General features: G+C 45.4%; 1 protein-coding gene across 4 annotated transcripts in view; it reads right to left on the minus strand.

Moving 5' to 3' along the window:
- The window catches only part of LOC138516193 (uncharacterized), a 402,743-nt gene that overhangs the window by 128,453 nt on the left and 250,584 nt on the right, over nucleotides 1–23,706 (minus strand). For all 4 annotated transcript variants that reach the window (XM_069631134.1, XM_069631133.1, XM_069631135.1 and 1 more), the window contains 2 exons: nucleotides 9,119–9,237; nucleotides 7,667–7,871 (listed from right to left, as the gene is read on the minus strand). In XM_069631134.1, coding sequence (XP_069487235.1) covers nucleotides 7,667–7,871; nucleotides 9,119–9,237 — 324 coding nt within the window. The remainder of the gene's footprint in view (nucleotides 1–7,666; nucleotides 7,872–9,118; nucleotides 9,238–23,706) is intronic.

Below are 23,706 nucleotides of genomic sequence, written 5' to 3' on the forward strand. Positions count from 1 at the left end.
AACAGAAGAACAAAAATCCACTTTAAGCCAAAGCATATATCTAATGTAAAAATTGCAAAACAAAAGCGCCTGCTGCTATGTGATCTGAGGAGCTTAAAAAACCTCCCATTGGTATTGAGGGGCCCCGCAGTGAAACAGAGGAAACAGAAATACAAGAACTAGATGCTAGCCTATAGAGCCACTCTCTACCAAAATGATGGGGAATGCATGATGCAGGCCTTTGACAAGAAGAACTCAAGACATTTAGGGCAACTATTAAATGGCAGGGAATTAGATAATGCTGTTACAACTTAACCCAATCCACGAAAATGGATGGGTCGAATACTTCAAAAACCTCTTTGGCCTGAAGACAGAAGTGAATATTGAATTGCATAGTGATCATGCAGAATCCTGGTCAATGAACTTCGAAAGAGATGAAATTCGAAGCATTATAGCAAGGGCAAGTAACTTGCGAGCCCCTGGTCCTGATGGCATGATAAATGTGATGCTAAAAGAGGCTCCACAAGCCTGGACGGATTTTTGTTTGGTCCTATTTAAAAGGATTGTCCAGTGCGGAAGAGTCCCAGTCTCCTGGAAATGGGCGGTGGTGGTTCCTATCTTTAAGAATAGAGATAGGATAAACCCAATAAATTACAGCCCGATCGCCCTACTAGATGCAATGGGAAAAATATTTGCTGGGGTTCTGCTGAGGCACCTGAAAGATTGGGTGAAGAATTCAGGGGCTTACGACCCCAGCCAAATTGGCTTTGTTAACAACGTTGGTTGAGGTCTAAATCTCTTACTCATTAGTCTCCTTAAGACAAAAGCGTGGAAAGAGAAAGACAGTCTCTACTTATCATGTATAGACATGGAGTGTGCCTTCGATTGCATCAAAAAAGAACAGCTATGGGCCAAAATGACATTGATGGGATTCCCTAAGGATCCACAGTCAGCAATCAAAAACCTGTATACTGGGAAGACGCTGCAGGTCAGACACGATCAGTCAGGGAATCTGAAGAAGGAGATCCATATAAACTGGGGGCTGAAACAAGGTTGCCTTTTGGCCCCAATACTTTATAACTTATTTATCACGGACATGAAAGACATTCTTGGCCCCCTAGATCCTGTCCACCAAGGATCAATGACACATTGGCTGGCTGGCTTTTGTATGCTGATGATTTGGTCCTCCTGGACAGAACGCCCATCGGACTCCAGAGAAAGTTGGACTTGTTGCAGCTGTATGTCAATCAGAATGGTTTGAAGATCAACAGTATGAAAATAACGGAAATCCTGGAGATAAGAAACCCAAGAGGGAAGAGAAAGAATACCATGCTGGTGGCTGGGTAGCAACCGAATAACACCAGTCGCATCAATAAAATATCTAGGTATCATGATTAGCGCAAGTGGAGGTGAGACACGATGGATAGCCATCTGCAAATGAAAATAAAGCAGCTAACAGCCCAAGGCATGATGATCGGTAGGAAATACGGCAAGTTTTGCTTCCTTCCCGTCATTAATTTCTACAATAAGAAGGTTTCCCCAACCTTGACCTATGAGGCAGAGGCTGGCCTGGGATTGCTATGGGAAACCTGGGAGAAATTGGAGAGTAGATTCTGGAAAAGAATTCTAAGAGTACCAAATGCGATGCCTATGGCGATCATCACACCTGAACTAGGCCTACTATTGCTACATGTGAGAATTGTCTGGAAAGCCTTGTCAACCTTTGGCAAACTGAATACTCCTGAGGGCCCGCCGCAATTTGACATCATAAGGATGAAGGAAACTGGGATGAATGACGGGCCATTAAACCAATGGGGGGAAACATGCCTAAGAATACTATCAAACCTTGGCTTATCGGTCAATACCCTATGCTGAAATCCCTTAATGGTCAAGAGGGCTTTGTAGGCGGCGGACTGGAATGAAACAGAATCCAAAAGAGCATCCTCCAGGTTCCACACTCAAGAGTACTTACCGGCCTACCCAACGTAACCCCTCAGTATCTGAGGAAATTTCCAAACGCTAGATACAGGGACTTACCTCTGAGATTCAGATTGAACACTCTCCACACAAAAGTAACACTACATAGGTATGGCGAGAATATGATAGATGCCGCCTATGTAGTGTTCAACCGGAACCATTAAAACATCTGATCCTTTTTTGCCCAAAATTGAGAATAGAGAGAACACTTTTCTTGTATGTACGTATGAAACACAATTTCGGAACAGACGCAGATGCCTGGTGGGAGACCCTCTATGGGGGGGCTAATGTGGGCCTTACCCAATTCCCTGGTAAAGTTCCTGGAGTTGATCTTCTGGAAGAAATTCAAAGAAACTCCCAGCCCTAATTGGGCTTGTTAATTTGTTGGACTTGATGTATTCTCTGTAGTTAAAGTATGTAAGCGTTCTCTTTGCAATTGGAACGCAAAGATACCAAAAGTTTGTAATAAAGTAAATGCTTAATAAAATAAACAAAATTAAAAAATAAACTCAGGATGTCACTTGCACGGGGGTAGTAGAACATCTTTTTGATGAAAATACATTATGTGTCTCTCAATGGTGAACCATGGAAAACAAAAATATGCTGCAAGAAATTGCTTATTTCGGCTCCGAAAACTGTCTCATGACATATATTAAATGAGGTTTGCCTTTTCTCATCAAATGAGTTCAGTTTTGTATTTTAGGTTTGCCTCCAAATTATTTAAGCAAATGTCAACATTAGAATTTATAAAAATTGGCTAAGTGATAATTCTAGGTCCATAGAGAAAGCTACTATAATGGCCCATCCACTAGAATTAGCAGCTTGTTTTCTCTTACCAAGACAGTCAAACCTGTGACTCAACCTTGCCTCCAGCACTGCACCTTTTGGCTTCTTCCAGGAGCATAGCCTCTGGTCTGTTGGTCTCTGCTGCCCTGTGCAGCTAATTGTAGAGGGTATAGGCCCACTCATGAGGTCCATACTTCCTTGCCAGCCAATCATGACTTGTGGGGGGGTTTGCATTATCCTTGCCATGCTGACTAGTTGGTGTTATTTATTTAATCACCAGTTTTGATCAGCTGCCCTACGTACTAAGGTCTGCGTCTCATAGGATAACCCAGGTTTTTGCAATACAGTTTACATTCTAAATTTCATCCACTTTGGTAACGCCTCTAAGGAACAGTGCCTTCACACTGCATGTTTTTATCAAGTAATCTCAAAGAGCTGTGTTTAGCCCGAAGGTGCGTATCCCTATTGAATAACACGAGTTTTGCAAACATGTTTACATTTCAGCACCAGATGAGGGCTGATATCCTCACAGTTTATTTCAATTTCAGCCAATCAGAATCTACATCATAAGATTAACACCTGTGTCCAAACATGCATTTATTCCATACTATCAGATTCACAAAATGGCAACTTCTCAAGCTTTAGGTAACATCTTACAAAATCGGAATCATTCAACTAACTGTCCATTCGCGAGGTTGTGTTCTGTCTGAGAATATAAAAACAGTATTTGTAAGATACCATATGAGTTTTCACAAAATGACACATTCAGCCTCATTTTGTAATAAATGTAAACTACATAGAGCGGATCACAAACGTTAGCATGTACGTGCTGCCAGTCCCCTAAACACAATTTGCAGCATTTACAAGGCAAACAAATGGAAAGAGTAAACTGAGGCAAACTCACTTTTTTTCTTTCATTTCCCTTTCAGTCTTATAAAAAAAAGTAAATGCTACCTGAAAATTAGGCTTTGCAAACAGTGTTTCCTAAAGTAGTCCATGTTATCTGCCTGGTCTTTAGCAGATGCAAAACCAAGGCAGATTCCATAGGAATGCACCTGTTTTACGCCTGCATGAAAATGCCATGCAGGCCTAAATGAAATGCACCGAAAAGACGGAGAAGAAATGCACGGAAGAATTCCTATATCTTCTCTGTGCCATTCCTCCGTCTCGTAACTGCAAGAAAATGGGGCAGAGCATTAAATGGACTCGTAAAAGCATTATGCCTCAATATAATGCACCGCTCCATTTAAAATGGCACTCACTATGTTTAGCAAATAGCTTCCATGCGTATGGACCCCTCTGTTCGCTTGTTTTCACAACAGAATGAGAAAAGCTGATAATGGTCATTAGTGAGCACTCGTTTTAGTATTAAACCTAGGGCAATGTTTTCACAGTGTGATGTGTCTCCATGTGCTCCACAAAGAAAACATTTATTTGAAATGTAACAGAGCTTTACAGGCTATGTCAGCACTTCCACAAGTCATTTGCACCTGAACTGTTTGTACTTCAATCAGCATCAAATACAATTGAAAGGGTTTCATTAGACATGTCAAACCCACTAAGTCTGGTATCACATTTGGACATGCATCTCTCCATGTGTTTGCTAAAACGTGCCAACATCAAAAGGCAAAATTCACATAGGATAGCTTGCCTTGGTTTGTAAGCTGTTCAATACAGGTATATTTATGAAATACCGGGTCACCAAGGTTGTTTCCATAGGGCAGGAAGGGAAGAAACAACTCCCATAATCCCTCTGGGTTACACAATAAAAAGCTGGACTTTTGCAGGAAGCCAAAATCACAGTTACAGGGATGGGAGGTCTGAGGACAGAGTAGGTCAACCCACTGAGGCACTTCTATGATCAAGGGAAATATCTCAGGGGAATCTACACCCCTTTCCCACAAGAGGGGGGGGGGACCAAATCTGCAGCCTCCCTATCCTCCCCACCCCAACAGCCTGTAACATCCAGGCTGAACTGCTGAAAGCAGGAAAAGAATTAACCACAGTGAAACTCAAAACTAACATAGCCAATGCCTCACCACACGAAGCCGCAGGGGGAACATTGATGGTGAGGGAAGTCCAGGAAGACAGATAAGCCAGAACATACTGTGTTTGCAGCAGTGGGGAGGCAACCGCCAGCAGGCAGAGGAAACCCAGGCAGTGTAGTGGAATCCAAGAGGATGACCCTCCACCACTTACATCGTGTGTCCCAGCGAGACCCACTGATGCTGGAAATGCATCGGAGGGACAGGGCCTCCGTATCCTTGTCCTTTACTGCTCTTTATCGTGTGTTCTGTCGTGTTTTCCACGCAGGAGTTCATGCGGGACTCCTGGCGGTGCAGCTCTCTTTCTTTTGGTTTGGTGAACAGACCCGTGGGATACCCTTATGGCACCCATGGGTGGGGGTACAACCCTGTGCCCCTAGTGTATGTTTTTGGGCACCTGTGGGGGTACAACCCTGTGCCCCTAGTGTATGTTTTTGGGCACCTGTGGGTGGCCCACAGAGCAGGGTATGGGCTGGTGGCAGCTCCATGCTGAATTTGACAGGTGCGCGGAGTATCCTCCATTTTGGGATACCCCGGCCCTGCCATTGGGATCAGTTGATTCCTGATGGAAAACAGGATGGCCCCGGTGGCCTCTTGCTTTCTATTACCCATTACCTTGTTTTCCCAAAGTCCTGGGGAGCCCTGACTCTGTCCCTTCCCCCTGACTGGCTGTTGGGTGGAAATACCATATATGGTGTTGTTGTGAAGGCCCGACCAGACTAGCTGGAGCCTTCCCGGTGATGTATGTTGTGGGTACCTCCTGTGGGTGGGACCTGGGTGAATAGCGTGTGTGACGAATATGCATTCTGTGTTGTGGGTGTCTAGTATCTGGTGGTTGACACAATGACTGAGACAACCCTGCCCGAAACCGGTGTGAATGCAGATTGGAGTGTTGAATGGCTCGGTACTCGTCCCAAAACACATAACTTGTGAGTGTCTGGAGAGAAATGAATGGCCTGAATACCTCGTGTGCCTGATTGGCTGCCTGCCTGCATGAATGAATGCCCATAGTCGTGATTGGATGCTTGAGTGTGACCCAGCGGAATGAATGGGAGATCAATAGTATATATGGGGACCTCTCACTGCTAGGAATCGTGTTCAGAAGCTGAAGTCCACTACAACGAGTAACTGGAGTAACTGACGCTTGACCTTGAAGCCCTGCTGGACGAGAAGAATTGCTGTTGCTCTCCTTCACAATCTGAAAGCTGCTGTGCCTCCAAGGACTGACCCAGAGAGGACCTGGTAAGGCGCCCTCTTCCCGAGCAACGAGGGACTATCGTGCACAGTTGATCTTTGCCAATGCTCCCTGGTAGACAGACCTTCGACAGGCTGCCGACCCGATACGGGGACTGCTGCGGAACTCCAAGGAGAAGCACCCGGACTGTTGTCCGTCACTGTCGATGACCGTCGTCGCCGACCGGAGCCACCGTGCTCCTGTTTGCCTAAGAACTTCCATTGATCATCGGACGCTCTCGTCTGCATCGTCATCCGCTTGTCTCCCGCCGGAGAAGGCCCGACCGTCGACGCGCCTAGGAGCATCCACCAGTGGGTTTCCCGCCACCTAAGGACCACAGAGACGCCGACGACTCGACGCCCTTGCTGGGCCACAGTTCTTCATCATCTCTTTGCGGTCCAGAACTATCGCCACCGAGGTGCCCCGCACGCCTCTTCCTTGCAGGACGCCAACGCTCTGTCGTCGATGAGCACCGCTAGGAACGAAGCTGTCACTTCCCTGTCGTAGTTCCACCTGTTCACCGTCGGACGTTCGACGACCCGTGACTCCGGCCTTAAAGGGAGGGCACTCAAGAAGGGCCGTTGATTCCCCGACACCGAACGCCCGCCAAGTTCCCCGACACCTCTCGACGATCCGTGGCTCCCGCCTGAAAGGGAGGCACTCAAGAAGGATCGGTCGACGCATCGTCGGAGAACTCTACTCCACCAGGTACATTGGGGGGTAAAATCTTAATAGGAAGAAGTGAGACTATTGAACATATGGACTGGGCTTGTGCTATATATCCTTATTTTACAGGTTGCCCAGGTGGGGGGATCTCCACACAGAACTGTGTCTAGGGTACGGGGCCAGTATTCTGCCTATTGTTTTAACCATCTTACGTTCCCCTTCCTATCTCTATTGCTGGTTTCCTCGTTATTAATCTGTGTGACATTTTAACCGTACAGTTGATGCACTTTAATGAGATTGGATAACATTAGTGGTACCACTTTAGAATTGTATATATTTATCATTATTGACTTCCGAGTATAAAGTGCATTATTGTGATCGTGTACATACCTTTGAATATTAATTATATAAAGACTGTGTTTTCAGTAATACAGTGTGTGGACATTCCTTTGTGGGGATTCGGGGACTACACTGTACTTAAGAACCAGCCTGCATCACCTCCTGAGAAGCTAGGCCTTGATTGCTCGTCCATTGCTACCACAATGGAGAATCTTGGCTGGGGTCCTCTGTGCCTCTCCTCTACCATATAGAGAGCGGAAGTACAGACACCCCCTACCAGTCTTTACACCCACCCCCAGAGAGGCATAGGAAGGTAAGTACCAGCAACCAATAAAAACAGTCCTCCCAGGCATGCACAGCTGCAGCCCTTTACTTAGGAAACCGGCCCAGGGAAGGGGTTGAATTGAATAGATATTGTATTTATAACGCGCTCGTACACATGTGTTTCAGAGCGCGACAAGGCAAGGGAGGGGTAAGGGGTGAAACAAAACAACTATGTTACTAGGCCCAGTGACATTGCGACTGACAACAAGTCCCTCTTCTGACGCCTAACCCTTTCTGTGGTAATTCGTTTGGGGTGGTTTGTTTGATGCATGTGCAGGGGGGGATTGTTACCTACGGGTAGGATTGGATCACTTACGGTTCCGCCTTGACTGTTGTATTCTAGAAATCTCTGTTCGCCCAGACCAGCGATTAGTCTTCGATGTTGATGCTGCACTGTCTTCTGGGATACTAATATAGGCACCAGATGTTGAGAATGTAAAAAGCACATTTCCACTTGGAGGTTGCCAAAGTTGTGCCACACTTGTTGATATTTTTTGTTTGATCTCAAGACGTACCAGGATCTATGCATTACAAAACAAGAACAACAGTACATACAGTATATAGAGATATCCATCGCAAATTGACATTAGGTGTAAAAGCAAGAACTGTAAGGAAGCCATTTTACTATTTTAATATTCTTAACATTCCTGCAGCCCAGCAAAGAGAGATCAACTATTGAGTACATTCAATCAGCAGTGTAAACTACATAACAGTAAAAAACAACTAAATGTATTAACACCCTTATGTCAGCAATGAGAGAAAAGGGAAAAAGAATGCACACTCTTGCTACCTCTATCAGAGGAGTACAGAATAACAACCCATGTAGGTAGAGAGCAGTATACTGTGAACACATCCCATAATACAGGCATCCTCCTTATAAGTAACAAACAAAAAAATATTACATACATGTTACATAACATAAACATAAACTCCATGGGGATATGAAGTTCACGGGAAACCTTAACATTTAAGCAAATAATAGCCTATTCCCTATCCAAGAATTCTTTACCAATATCTGTCTCCCATTTACTCCTACATGCAATAGTAGGTTGAGGTATGTCTACGTATAGAACACTGCATAGGACCGATACAGACTATGGGCCTGGGCCAGTCTTCAAGAAAGTTCTAAATGTGACTAGCATGGGGCTGGATGTTAAAAACTAGGCCTGCACAGTGCTTGGCACAGGTGTGGGTTACGAGGGTAGGCAGGGGGAAGGAGTGGTGGTCAGGGGACCGTGGGGGGCAAGGGCATGCTGGCACATAGGGAACAGGGGGATTAGGCAGCACCCACCAGCTTCACACATGGGCATGCATCTGTCAATGACTATGATCATGTGCAGCTGATTGGCTGGAGTAAATTCCATAGGTGCTCATAACATGAGGTCTCATGGTTCTCTCTTCTACTTTGGTGATTTCATGTCACTTCCTGGGCCCAACCAATAAATAAGTGAAGTTGGCACCCATCCAACTACTCAAATATACAGTATCATATTCCTAACACACACCCTCTATTTGGATCATTAAAAATGAGCACTACAATTTTCGGTATACCCCTAATATCGTGATTTGACGCACTACAAGAAATTGAAGAAGGTCAAAGACTGGGGTTCTGTTCGCTACCTGAATGTAAACTGCATATTTAATCTGACGTCAAACAACCATATCCTCCCTACAAAGTGAAAATCAGGCCAAAGACAAAAGCCCCCTGTAGTTGTGTTTTATTTTCTGGTTGTCGCATGTTTGGCATTGTAATAAAGTAGAGGTGTACTTTTTTCCTCAGAGGATCTGCTTTGGGCATTGCGCCGTGCCTTTTGTGCTCATAGAACGACGGATACTTCTGAACTTGGCGATCTTGTGCCTGACTGTAAGAGAGGACTTTCATTCCATCTGTAAAAAAGAACACCCTTTAGGATACAGACTTAACATATTGTATGGCAGCACAGTACACAGCAAGTAATGGTAGTTAATATGCAAATGCAAGCCTTTGGTAGCAGAAAAGCAGGCCGAAGCCCCTAGAAAATGAAGGAAATACCATTGAACTGAGCCGTGGGGACTACATGCCAAAAGTAATTCATAATCTACATTTCATGCCCAAAAACCTAATTGACCATAACCTAGTAAGCTCTAAGACGCGGCTCTCCAACCTTTTATGTAATGAGAACTTTAGCTGACTAATGAAAATTACCCTAAGTTAATAGCTTAAAAAGAATTCCACAGGTAAAACTAATACTCAAGGGCTTCCCACTGGGAATAGAGATAATCTCCCAACAAGAAGCCCTGTTAAAACTCTCGTATGCACACATTCAAAAATCACAGTTCATGTTTAAACTGCAGGAACCTTCTTTATGGAAAAGGCCTTGGCTTATTGTACCTCATTTTCAAATCATTGGTATAGTGATCATGATGTGTGAGGGTTGCATCATGAAAGGAGACACAGACAACAGTTTCAAAGTATATCAAAAGCGTTTATTAACTAAAATTTCAGGATGGATTAAGGCCTTACTTGCCCTGTGCTACGGTGGGATTTCCCTACCTAAAGAAACTAAGGAAAGTCTGTGTCAATATGTTGAACTGAAAAGTCTCTGTGTCCAAAACCTATACTTGCCCTCACAACTAATACAAATCAATGTGTAGGGATGTCAACCATAAACTAAACAGTGTTCCAAAAGTAAAGTTCTGAGCTATTTCCAGCTCAAGCTTAATCTTCAGCTTCTTTTCCCCCAAATGTCAATAGGTTAATTACAATGTTCAGTTTACCTTCTTTCAGACTTGAAGCAATACATTCCACACGTTTGTAAAGGTTAGGATGACCTTCCCCAAGTTCAATAAGCAATAAAGTTCCACGCTTCTGTACAGGTCAGGATGCCCTTCCCCAAGTTCAATAAGCAATTTCAGGGCAACAGGTCTCAGGGTCTCCTTCACAAATATCAATATAAAAAAGGCAACACAAAAGGAGTCTCTTGGAGCTTTGGTTTCGTATCTCAACAATTCTTTACAATTTAGGGTTCACCTCCCAAGTTTGGTATACACCAAAACATTTTTTCCTTCTTCCACGATAGCAAACCTCCTTGTTCGCGTTCTCTCGTCTTGGCGCAGTTTTAGACCACACAGTCCACTCCTTACAGGTCACGCAACCAGGAACCTTGGCTTCACCTTTCAACAGTTCTTTATTCCACAGATAGTAGTTCTCTGGTCTTGGTGTCGTTTTAGACCACACGGTCCACCCATTACAGGTCACGCAACCAGGAAATTCCAGGCCTCCTTGAGTAGTTCAATATTCAGCCAAAGAAGTGGTTTCTCCGAAACAGCTCCAGAACTTTAATATACAACTGGTTTCCCAACCTTGACTCCCACTTTGCTCGCTGAGTCTTTTATTCAATTTAGTTTTTAATTGCTTTCAGTTCATTGTTCAACATTTAACAGGTTTGTTCTTCCCTTTCTTTCAGTATTCGATAAATGTAGATTCTGGTGGTTTCACTCAGTTTAATGTTCAATAAAGGTGGTTTAACTTAGCTCACTCAGTTCGATATTCAATAAATGCTGTCTTGCGCATTTCATCTAATTCAGTATTCAATAAATGTAACTTTGTTTTTCTTCATTCAATTTAGTATTCCAAAAATGCTGCTTTGTTTGATTCATGCAACTTTGCTTCTTTCATTCAATTTTGTATTCAAGAAAGGTAACTTTGCGTGTTCCAGTCAGTTCAGTGTTCAGTAAAGTACCTTTCCTTGTTTTGTTTGTTTCAGTATTCAATAAAGGCAGCTTTGCCGGCTTAATTTGGTATTCAATAAAGGTAACTTGGTTTCATTCGTTTCAATATTCAATAAAGGCAGCTTTATGTGTTTAATTCGTTTCGGTATTCAATAAAGGCATATTTGCTGATTTCATTCATTTCACTACTCAATAAAAGTAACTTTTTTTTGCCGCAAACCGCTACTAACTTCACAGTCCCTTGGAGTGCTCCGGTCGTTCCGGGGACTCCGGCACTTACCCAGACCTGGCAGCTCTGCTTCCCTTAACAGCTTCTCCCTGAGCAGGAAAGCCTGTTTGCCGGGGGTTTTGCTCAGCACTCTCGGTCCCTCGTCCACAGGTTCCCCTCTGCTTCTCAACAATGCTTTCTGCTCACCTCCCTGTATGTGTGATCTCCGTCTTATATAGTCATGCCAGCAGGACTCCCGGGGTTTTAGTTGGCTTCTCAGCTTCTCCTGCTTCCACACGGCTCCTTGTTCTGCTTCTTGCTCGTTAAGGATTTCAATCCGGCAATACACTCTGGTCTCAGCCTAGTATGCAGTGCGCAAATGAAATACTTATTTTATTGTGTCCATAGGTTCAATATTCTGAGTGATATACCACTCATATCAGACCCCTTCTCAAAATACCCCCAGGTCACAATGGACCAGGAATCAGGCTGGTCGGTAAAGGTAATATTTATTTATTTAAAATTCAAATCAAACCTATGCTTTAATATATGGGGCAGCAATCACCAATGTAGTGACAATACAAATAAGAAAGTAGGTAATGCAGTTGAATTCACTTTTAGCAACACAGAATATAAAACACAGAGAAAAGAACAGTTTTGGCTTGTTGGAAAGATAGCATTTAAGTTAAGATTTCCCCCTGCAAATTTCTCAACTCCCAAATAAGCAATTCTACACAGATGTAAGTAAGCAGCAGGTATTCAGGAGTAAAGATCAGTCAGAGAATTTAGAGATAACCTTCCCTCCCCAAACAAGAGAAAAACGGTTTGGAAATCTTACACTATTAAAACGACATTTGAAAATGGCTGTGTGGAACAATGAAAAGTGTGCAAAAGTCCTTAAATCAAGATAAATCTCTATGGGAGCAACACTGAAAAGATGCTAACAAATATAAGCTACAGTATAGGGAAAGTAAACACTTTGAATCTTAATGGAAGTTTGGAAATAATTGAAATTGAAAATCACACGAGTAAAACTTCACAGAATTGCAAATTCCCGCCTAAAATTCACTAAACGGTTTTTAAGAAAAATGGGTGAAATACACTGTGGGATGCTTTTTTATGTTGGGATGTAACTACATGTCTTACGTTTAAGTCAGAGTTTAAATGAAGTCTCTAGCTATTAAATTGAAGGAGTTATGCAAGGTTGAATGAGAGGTGTTTTAAGAAAAATAGAGCAGTGAAAGACAGAAAATCGGTTTTAAAATGACAGGTTACTTTTACTTAAACTAGATTTAATGGCTAAGAAAAAGTGAATGCCACCCGTGAATCTCCAAAGTTACACAGCCGCTTGATTGACATGGCGGATACCCCATTTTCTTTATGGGAATTACTTTGTTTACTCAAAATCACTAATGGCTTATGGTCTAGTAAAACAAAAATGAAGATAAAATCGGCGCTAACACTAGGAATTACAGACAGGGTTGAAAAAATGGTTCTGACAATATTATAGGTTCTTAAAGTAAAGACAGGATGGATTATAGATTGGGATAGGACAAGGCAAGATATGCTATGGTTTACTATGGTTCCTATTTATACTTACAGACCACTTTAAGTTTAAGATTTTGGACCGTCAAGGGTTCTGGTCATCACTAGGGTTGGGTTTAACAATGGACAGCAGGGCACATCTGGCGGTATAGGTCAGCTGGGCGGTTCTGGTCAGCTGGACTGGCACCTCGAGTTACTGCACTGGATTGGCCTTTCTGGTCACTGGAGACCGTAGATCAGTGGGATGGCGAGTTTAGAGCAGGCAAGCATTTATGGTAGCAAGCCAGACTGGATCAAAATACTTCCCTCAAGTTTTGGGTTTGCTTCAGAATTTGGGCCTAGCTGAAAAAGTTATTCAGCAGGGGGCGTGGCTAGGGGGCACAGCATGCGGTCGTGTCTCCTCTGAGCTCTGCTCTGATGCACACAAGTCAACCAATTTGGCCCGTTTATATGAAGAATTTTCTCCCCACATGAATATGGAACCGAAAAGATATGCTGTTGAGGCTGCTGGAGGGTTTGGAAGTCTGAAGCTTCTCATTTAGAGCACTTTCAGAGCTGCAGATCCCAACACCAGGAAAGTCCAAAATGGCAGAGCGCGACATCTCGAGCAACCCATGAGAGGGGATCCCTCACTCGAGCCGTGTCGGAGTCGGGACCCTTGTGGATGGCCTAGGTTTCAGCGACAAACGAGGAATATCGATGGAGGATTGGGCGCGCAGATGATGAAGAGACCTGCAAGTACGCTGTACCTGAGGTGAAAGAAACAAACCGGCTGTAGCGGAGCACCGGCGGGGGGAAAGTGCGGGGAAAGCCCACTGTCTCTTCGGTCCCATCAACACTGCAGCATCGGCCCTGACCGCCCTTGGGAGCTCGGCTCGGGGTGGCCACCTTGGGAGCTCGGCTCGGGGCGGCACGGGAGGTGGACGGCGACATCCGGGGGGTTCCTCCCCTGCGAGACGAGGGGGAAAATTTATAATCAACCGGCCCCCCAGCTGACTCCAGAAGATCGTCAGAGAAGAGAGGGGCTCTTCGCCGTCCCTCCGGCCCCCAGCATCACCGCAGCGGCCCCTCGACGGGCGAGTCTGGCCGAGCTGCCGCGGACCCCACCAGCTGGCAGACGTGAGAAGAACGCAGGCCTACAAGTAAGTCCCTACAGCCTCAGGCCCCAGCAACAACGCGGCTTCAGGGGTTTGCGTGCAGGGGTTTGCTGGTAGAATTCAGAGGGACCCCCGCTCACGCAGGCCGAAGAGCGGATACTCCGCTGGAGGGAGAGGCGGACTCACTGGCCCTCCGGCTCTAAAGGCAGCGCTGCGCCCACCATGCTGGCCCCTTGGGAGCTACATTCTGGGCAGCGTGAGTGGCACAGGGTCCTGCTGAGAAGAGCCCACACTGCTTCATCGGCCCCGATTTTCTTGCGGCACCTCCCCCGAGGGGTTGAGATCTACAGCCCGGAGTACTGGGGGGCCCACCCTGCCTCCTAAAATCTGCAGAGAAATAGGGTGGATCCACACGACCCCCATGGGAGCCTAACAACATACACAGAAAGTACCCTGGACATGTAAAGAGCCTTGAAGGGCCACGAATAAACACAGCCTGGGGGTATGCGGGAGCCCCGGGAAACGGTGTTGAGATTGGGCTTAGCAACGGCGAAAGCTTCACTATCAGGAAGAGAGTCTTAAAGGGTGACCCAACACAAAAATTGGATCCTACTTTACATAACTGAGCCTGCACACATTATTTAACAGCTCATAAGAACAATAAAGCACAGGCTTTGAGCTCCCGCATATCCCTCTCCTCAGGCACTTTGGATTGCCCCGTGAAGCTAAGAAAGCGACATCTGCAACACTGCCAGGGGATGCCCAAAACAGGGGTTAAAAAGAAAATACACAGCATACAAGCCTACCTAACGTCACAGCCTGGAGATCCACCCACCACGAACACTGCCACAGTTGAAATTATTCCGGCTTCAGACCCGGGGTTGATCACCAACATGGCTGTGTCCAGGGAGGATTTGGAAGGTATGTTTAAGTCCTTTAAGCAAGACATCACCCAGGAAATTAAGAAGGAGATCAAAACCTCCAAAGACTCCCTGGCCCAGTCGCTGGCAGACCTTACATCTCACCTTGGGGGGCTGGAATCTAGAGTTAATGACCTGGAGAACGTTACCTGTGTGCAATCCCATGACACTGAAGCCTTGGCGGGAAGAGTAAAGGTCATTGAGGAGCATCTAGAGGACATTTGGGCAAAACAGGCTGATTTGGAAAATAGGTCGAGACGAAACAACGTACGCCTCCGTGGGGTGCCCCGGAAGATTCCCGACCGGGACCTGGCGGAATACGTTGAGACACTCTTTAGGGCCCTTTTGGAGTTGTCACCAAATGAAGATTTAAAATTAGACAGAACTCACCGAGTGTATTCTTCAGCTCAGATGAGGAAAAACTTAACTCCAGATGTGCTCACCCGGGTGCATTTCTACCGCCAGAAGGAAGACATCATGGCGGCAGCCAGGGACTCAGACTCAATTCGATTTCTGGGCACAGAGATACAACTATTTCAGGATCTAGCCCCATACACCTTGGCACGCAGACGGCGTCTGCAAAGAGTGACAACCTGGTTGAGAGACCGGAAGATCCGTTATCGCTGGGGGTTCCCGTGCAAGCTGATGTTGGAACTCAGCAATCAACACCACATAATCTCCTCGGAGGAAGAAGCGAAAAGCCTGATGGAGGGGACACCCGACGACGTGGACCACAACCCATGGTCCCAGGAGGAGAATGGCTCCGTCTCATGTCCGGCGCCGAAGTCTGGGCGGGGGAGATCCCGTCGCAGACCACAGCCCGCTATAGTCCCGAGCGGAGAACCTGAGTTAAGGAAAACAACTAAAGTCTCTGAGGAGGCTCCATCTCCAGCATCGTCGGAAGAGAATAGTTGGGCTGAGATCTGTACAGGTTGAAGGCACGAGGTCCAATTTTCACTTTCATTCTGGAGACGGTACGCCGCTGGGACATCGCCTGATCCCTGCCATGACCCGATGAGGGAGACTTGTCGGTGGAGTGGGGGATCATAGATAGCACTGGACGATTCCCTCTCTGCACCTGAAAGATACCTAAGAACGCTTCACCTGAGGCCTAAAATAAGACCGCAGCAAGGGACCAATCCCTCTATATTAAAGTTCAGATTACCTACGGCACTCACTTGTTACCTCCGAACCCTTGTTTAGTTTGATTTTGGGCATTGGAAATTCTGTGTTAAGAGCCGAACTTGGGCGCCGGATTGGATGGCGCCCGACATAGTTTGTACTTGGTTTAAATTACCTTGGGGACTAAGAACGCTGCAATTTTTGATGGAAACAACTAGCTTAACTGGTATTATCTGCCTTTATTATAAGTTCCTTTTTGAGTTTTTTATGTATTTCTCAACTCTGACGCTGGCAGAGGGAGATTATGTTTTGTTTCACCACAGCCCTCATTCTGGTTGCACCGCAATATTCAACCTAAGAAAGTATCTCACTCCGGCGCTGGCCGGGAGACTCAACTTGGGGCAGAAACCTGAGCGACCGTACAATGGCAACCCCTAGCTATAAATTCATCTCGCTCAATGTGCAAGGTCTGTATTCCCCCTTGAAACGTAAAGCACTCCTCCACAGACTGAAGTCCTTAGATGCCTCTTTTCTGTTTCTCTAAGAGACCCACCTACGACTGGCGGATGAATTCTGCCTAAATGATAGACTTTATCCCATCAGATTCTTTGCATCAAGCGGTCTGAAGAAGTGAGGGGTTGCCATTTTGGTGCGCAAGGGGATCTCTTTTAAGTCCCACGGAGAGGTTCGAGATGAGGAAGGGAGGTTTTTGCTGGTTAATGCCACACTAGACGGCCGCAAAGTCACCCTGGTCTCCATCTATGGCCCAAACACTAATCAAAGCCAGTTCTTCACGAAGTTGTCTAAAGCTTTATTTGACCACGCCGAGGGGGAGGTGATTCGAGGAGGAGATTTTAATGCTGTAATCAACCCCTTGGTTGACAAAACACTACCAACAACAGTAAATGATGGGAACAACTTCAAGACTCTCACCTCCGTGTTGAAAGATCATTCTTTGATCGAGGTGTGGAGATACCGTGAAAGATCATTCTTTGATCGAGGTGTGGAGATACCGTCATCAGGACGAAAAGAATTACACATATTTTTCAGCAGTACATGGGGGATTCTTGTCAGGCTGAGATCCTGGTGTCTGCAGAAGCTGCTGAGCCCCCGACAATCCACCCAAAATGTGGCACTCTGAGCTGATACTATAAACTGCTCAGTTTACCTCACTTCCAGGGGAAAGGGGGAAGGGACAAATTAACAAACACCAGGCTGGAAGCTAAGACTAGCTGGTTCTTCACCTGTGGTAAAACATAAACATATAATACACCTTGTTATTCATGAGGCACTATACTAACCTTAAGTATCAATATCCTTTACCAAATAAAGTAAAAACCATACCTGGAACTTCTCTACAGTATGCCCAGAGAAGTGATAAGCTGACTAGACTTCCTTACTAGTTGACTTGAATCTCAACGATCATTCAGCCTTCTTAGTAGGTCCATGAATGTGAAATTAACTTTGCAGGTAATCTTCTTTAAACTCAAGAAGCTTGAACAAAGTCTTAAGTTCATTAAAAGTAAATGGAAGTTCTAGTGTTTCTGGAAAATATTTATATTTCTTCTTATAAATTTCTTATTAGAGTGTTTTTACTTAAATTACAGTTCTTGAAACTTGCGTCAAAAATCTCACGTGGAAATCTCTTGAACTCGCATAGGGATCCAACCTGAGTGAAGATCGTTGAAGCGCTGTAGAATAAACTGCAGGAAAAAACCACACGCGCTAATCGAAACCACAGAAAAAATCCACACGCGATTAAACGAAAGCACGCACACGCGCTGAAGTTCAATCGCGGGTAAAAATCCACACGCGCTTAGTCCAGGATGCAAATACACGCGCTGACGACAAACCGCGGGTAAAAATCCACACGCGCTTAGTCCAAGATGCGAGCACACGCGCTGACGACAAACCGCGGGTAAAAATCCACACGCGCTTAGTCCAATATGCGAGCACACGCGCTGACGACAAACCGCGGGTAAAAATCCACACGCGCTTAATCCAATATGCGAGCACACGCGCTGACGACAAACCGCGGGTAAAAATCCACACGCGCTTAGTCCAAGATGCGATCACACGCACACGCGCTAAAGTCAGAAAAACGGGAAAAATCCACACGCGCTTAAAACAAGATGTACACACGCTGAAGTTCAACCGCGGGTAGAAAAAACACACGCACAAGAGTAACACGCAACACCAAAGAGCTCGCGCTAGATACTCAAGCGAAGTCTCTCACGCGCAGGCTTCTGTTAACGGAAAAACCACGCGCTTGATAGAAAACGTAGCGTAGCAAAGCCAAACATGCGACAGCAATAAAGTTCTTAGTAAATATTTTTTATATGAACTTGAAAATCAGATTAAATCTTCTACAATGACATTATAGAAAGAGTCTTGAGTTTTAAAAGGACTTATCTTGTGAAGAGTCTTTGAAACCTTTCTTTTTTCTTGGATAACTCGAAATCTTCTTACTCCTGTTCAGTGCCAAAATGAATCTCCGCAAGATTCCTGTTTGCTTTTCCAAATAAGCCGCTCGACCGCTTGAAACTTGAAACCCCTGAACAAGTTAAGCAGGAGCAGCTTAATACGCGACCTCTCAGCTGGGCAAAGACGATGAAAGGCAGTTTAGAATGTTCATTGTCTTCCCTATAAACAATCACCAGCCAATCAGAACTTAGACTGAGAACCTCCATCTTGGCTTGGGGCATTCTCCATAGACTGCAATGAATGTTAAGGGCAAAATTGGCTGTTTTAAAATTAAACTCATAATAACTTCCAAAAACCTTTCTATACTAATTTTCCCCAGACCTAATGTCCCAGATTATGTCACTGTATCCTAACAGTACCTGACAATTCTCAAGACTAGATATTTTTTTTATAACTGACTTGTTGATTCAAAATGTATTGGAGGTAGAAATACTCAGAGGCATTAGCGGACCACTCCCCGGTCTTGTTGTCCATAACCCCCCTCCGAACTGCCCCTCTCTCCCCCATGAGACCCCCCTGAAGGCTAAATGATTTTCTACTAGACGATCCAATGATTCGTGCTCACATTAGAGAAACTATGGAGTTATATTACAGCAAAAATGACACAGGAGGTGGGCTGGGGGACAATATGGGAAGCAGGTAAAGCGGTAGTCAGGGGCCATCTAATAGAACAGGCAGCACAATGCGGGAGAGCTAGGAAACTGTTGTGAGCGCAATTAGAGGGGGAAGTTCTCAGACTTGAAGGGGCACACAAGAAGAAACCCTCTCGGCGCTCATTAAGAGACCTCAGGACGGCTAAAAAAGCGCTGGAAGCGCATCACGTGGGGAGGGCGGCCTATGGTATGATGTGCACCAAACAATTTTTTTACACAAAAGGAAATAGAGCAAACAGATTACTAGCGGCCAAATTAGGTAAGCAGACCAAACAAAACAGAATAGACTTTCTGAGAGACAAATCAAGCAAAGGCACATACTTTGAGGAGGGCAAATGCTGCATCATAGAAGAATTTTTCAAGGAACATGCAACCCCACATGTGGGGGACCCGCTGTTCACTAAAGAGTTTATAGACAAAGCGGAGCTCCCACAGCTACCCAATCCCTAATAGAAACCTTAGAAGTTCCAATATCGGGGGAGGAAGTGGAATTTGTCATCAAAACCCTCCCTATTGGCAAGGCTCTGGGCCCAGACGGATTCACAAACAAATTCTATAAAACCTTTGCAAAAGAACTCACACCGCATCTCACAAAACTATTAAACATTCTCTGGGAATCGGGATCGGTTACACAATATATGGCCGAATCATACACTACCCTAATTCTAAAACCCGGAAAATATCCGGCAGATTGCACTTCCTATTGGCCCATAGCCTTGCTCAATACTGACGCCAAGCTGTTCAGTAAAATCATAGCGCGTTGTCTGGGGGAGGTATTACCTACATTAATAGACAGAGATCAGACGGGCTTATTCAGGGCCGGTCGACCCATGATAACATTCGGAGAGCAATAGATCTAATAGCCCTGGCCCCCACCATATCAGGCCCTCTTTCTCTATTATCCCTAGACGCCCATCAGGCCTTTGACAGCATGTCATGGGACTACCTACACTTAGTCCTAAAGGGCTTTGGTTTCGGCTAGCAATTCTCCAAGTTGATCTTGGCCAACTTCTGGATCCCCTCCACCCAAATTCGAGTCAACGCTCATTGGACTCCACAGATACCTCTCGGCAGAGGGACCAGGCAGGGGTGTCCCCTATCACCTCTGGTCTTTGCTCTAGCAATGGATCCACTAGAACAACATATCCATCTACATCCCGAAATCCAAGGGTTCGAGGTAAAGGATCAGAATCACAAAGTCGCGTTATATGCAGACGATGTGCTCTGCTTTTTGAGAGGCTCTCAGACCTCGGTGCCCCTGCTCATGGCCCTGCTTGATAGATTTGCGCAGATCTCGGGCTTCTCAATAAACATGGCCAAATCAAAGGGGCTGAATTTATCTGAAACACCTGATGTACTAAATGCCTTACAGAATACATTTTCCCTTAGGTGGGTAATCTCCAAAATAACATATCTGGGGGTGCAATTAACTCCTAATTACTCTGGGTTGGTGAGGGCCAATATTCCCCCGCTAATAAAAGAAGCAAAGGAGTCTCTACTAAAATGGGCTCCCCAGGAGATATCATGGCTGGGGCGTGTGACAGCCGTTAAAATGACCCTGTTACCTCGACTCCTTTATGCATTCCAGGCACTCCCAGTCCATATTCCAGAGCGGGATTTACAAGATTTGCAGAAAGAGATATGCCGATTTATCTGGCAGCGTAAAACACCCAGAATTCAGTGAAGATCCTCATCAGAGGTAGGCTGCTTGGAGGCTTAGGGCTCCCCTCCATTTTAAGATACTATCAAGCATCTCAAATCTCCCCCATCCTGGGTTGGGCTATCCAAGAGGATTCCCCCAAATGGCAGGACATAGAGCAACTATTTGCCGCGGCTCCCCTCTCCCACCTCCCTTTCCTGCCGCGGAAAGTACGGGCCTCTCAACTTCCACTTCTCCCAACTACGAGCTCCACGCTTAGATGCTGGGATAGGCAGATCCCCTTAAGGGGGTTGGCCCCGGGTCTGGGCCCCATGACCCCGATCACACAGAACCCTGCCTTCACTCCAGGGCTTCATCCTAGATCATACCGTAACTGGTCAGGAACAATATCCCCTTGACCTTTATTCAATGTAAGGAGAAATCTAACCTCCCAGAAACCGAAACGTTTAAATACATACAACTCAGGCACTGGGTCACCAACCCGTCCGTTAAAAAAGCTGCTATCAGGCCTCCCACAGGCATAGAGCTAACTGCTGCAGAAGGACAACGCTCCCACAAAGTGGCAACATGCTACCGACTCCTAGAAATAGTCCCATAGGAGAAAAAATGATCTTACATGGTAGCATGGGAGAAGGAGTTGGGGAGGGAGATAGCTCCTGAATCATGGCAAAGAATCTGGGACAGAGCACATAAGTCTTCTAGATGCACAACTGTTAGGGAATGCGCAATTAAAATATGCTATCGATGGTATTTCACGCTGCAGAGGTTGCACGCCATGAATGTAGACTACCCTGATGTTTGCTGGCATGGGTGTGGTGCTAAAGGACACATGTGGTGGCACTGCCTGATTATTCAGTCCTTCTGGCTGGAGATTCGATCCAAAATCAAGGACATCTGTGGATCCCTCCTCCCCATGGACCCGTCAGTGATGGTTTTGGGCGATTCCCCTGAGGATGGATCCTATCCACAATCTGGTCCCAGGGTGCAGCTAATCACTCAACTACTGATGGCGGCCCGCCTTACGCGCATGCGATTCAGAGAGTCCCCACATTGCACACTGGTGGGTCTAGGTCTGGGAGCTTTTGGGAATGGAGAAGCTAACGGCCACAATAGAGAACCGGACAGACAAATTCCGACATATTTGGGGCCCATTCCTAGAGCATGTGGAGGAAAAGGAACACATGTTCTTCCAACCAAGACTGGTCAAATATCTCCTTCAGCCCTGAATGGCTTAGAGTGGGGGAAGGACCCTATCGAACTGGTACCAGAACGGGGGGATGGTACAGTACACTGGGGGTAATGCCCGGATCATAGGGGGATGCTGGTGAAGGTTTTGGTTTTCCTTTTTTTTTTCCCTTTAATGAAGAATGCTACAGAACATACAACTGCAATAATACATCCCCAAAGGTATTTGCGAAATTACTAATAGAATCATAGTTGTTAAAATGAAATGTCAATCCATTGTTATAAATTAATTGGTCACAGCGACAATTGCTGAAGTTTATAAAGCTGGCGAATTTTGATAGATGACCCAGTCGACTGGAGTCATTGGGCCGGAATTGTTGAATTGCAATCAAATAATGGTGCAACTGTTTTATATCGGTAAGAACTCAATGTGTATGGATGTTTCAATAAAAATATTGACAAAAAAAAGAAAAAGGAGTTCAGCAATGCAGAGGCCTTGGCTTTGCAAAGAAATCTGGAATCAGGAACAAAGATGAAGAATTCAGGAACAGGGTGCCACGCAGAAAATCAGGATGGAGTCAGGAATCAGTGTCTGTGTGTGCTGTGAGGGTCCCTTATTTATCATGCCAAATGCCATCACTAAGGTTTATGGTAGGGGCAGGCCTTACAACCCACACCCACAATGCTGTGAATGGTCAAAGGCACTGTCAGGCTGAGAGTATTCCTGCGTCCGCGGAAGCTACTGAACCCCCCGACAACTCCCCCGAAGTGTAATACTCAGAACTAGATAGAACTCAGCTCTGCTTACTACACCCCAAAGGGAAAGGGGAAGAGGATAACATAAAAAAACACCAGGTTGGCGATGCCAAGACTAGCTGATGCTGAACCTGTAGAGAATACATAAACAAACAGAGATCCTCTCATTACTTAATATCTAAGTTTAGAGACTTTTATCCTTAACTAAAGTATTAAAAATCGTACCTGGTTCTTCTCCTAAAACCTCTCAGAGAACACTGTAGCAATTGCTGAAAATTTTTCTAACTCTTTCTTGAGTCTCTGCAGATTAACAGCAACTTCTTAACTTAAGCACTCCTTGTGAACCTTGAATTATGCCTTTTAAACTTCACATAGTTCCAGTTAAGGTTAGCCTATAAGAAAGGCTGTTCTTTGCACTTAAGCTCCAAACATCCTCACGCGATGAAAAGTGCACGTAGTTTCTTGCAGTTAGCACGCACCCGCGATAGGAAACACGTAGCAACAAGTACTGCGCACTCGCGCTGAAGAAATCACATAGATTTTGCAGAACAAGCGCACACGTAGCTGAATACACGTAGCAATATTTACCGTGCACACGCGCTGAAGAAAACACATCGTTTTTTGTAGAATGCCTGCGAACACAAAACAAAACAAGTATCTACACTTTCCGCACACACGCACTGAAAAAAGTACATAGATTTTGCAGATCGCGCACACGCGCAACAGATTACACGTATCTACAGTTACCAAGCACAAGCGCTGAAGAAAATACGTGCATTTTTCAGAGCGCACACACGCGCAACAGATTACACGTATCTACAATTACCACGCACACGCGCTGAAGAAAGTACGTGGATTTTGCAGATCGCGCGCACACGCAGGAGAGTTCTCGCACGCGGAGAGGTGCGCATGCAAGCATGGAAGTAAACACGTCACAGTGAGGAACCGCACGTGCAAAGTACTTAGCGCAAACAAACACAAACCTCGCGTGCACTTACAAATGAAAACAAAATTA

The sequence above is a fragment of the Ambystoma mexicanum genome, chromosome 6q (genome assembly GCF_040938575.1).
Source record: "Ambystoma mexicanum isolate Mex_15411 chromosome 6q, UKY_AmexF1_1, whole genome shotgun sequence".
NCBI lineage: Eukaryota > Metazoa > Chordata > Amphibia > Caudata > Ambystomatidae > Ambystoma > Ambystoma mexicanum.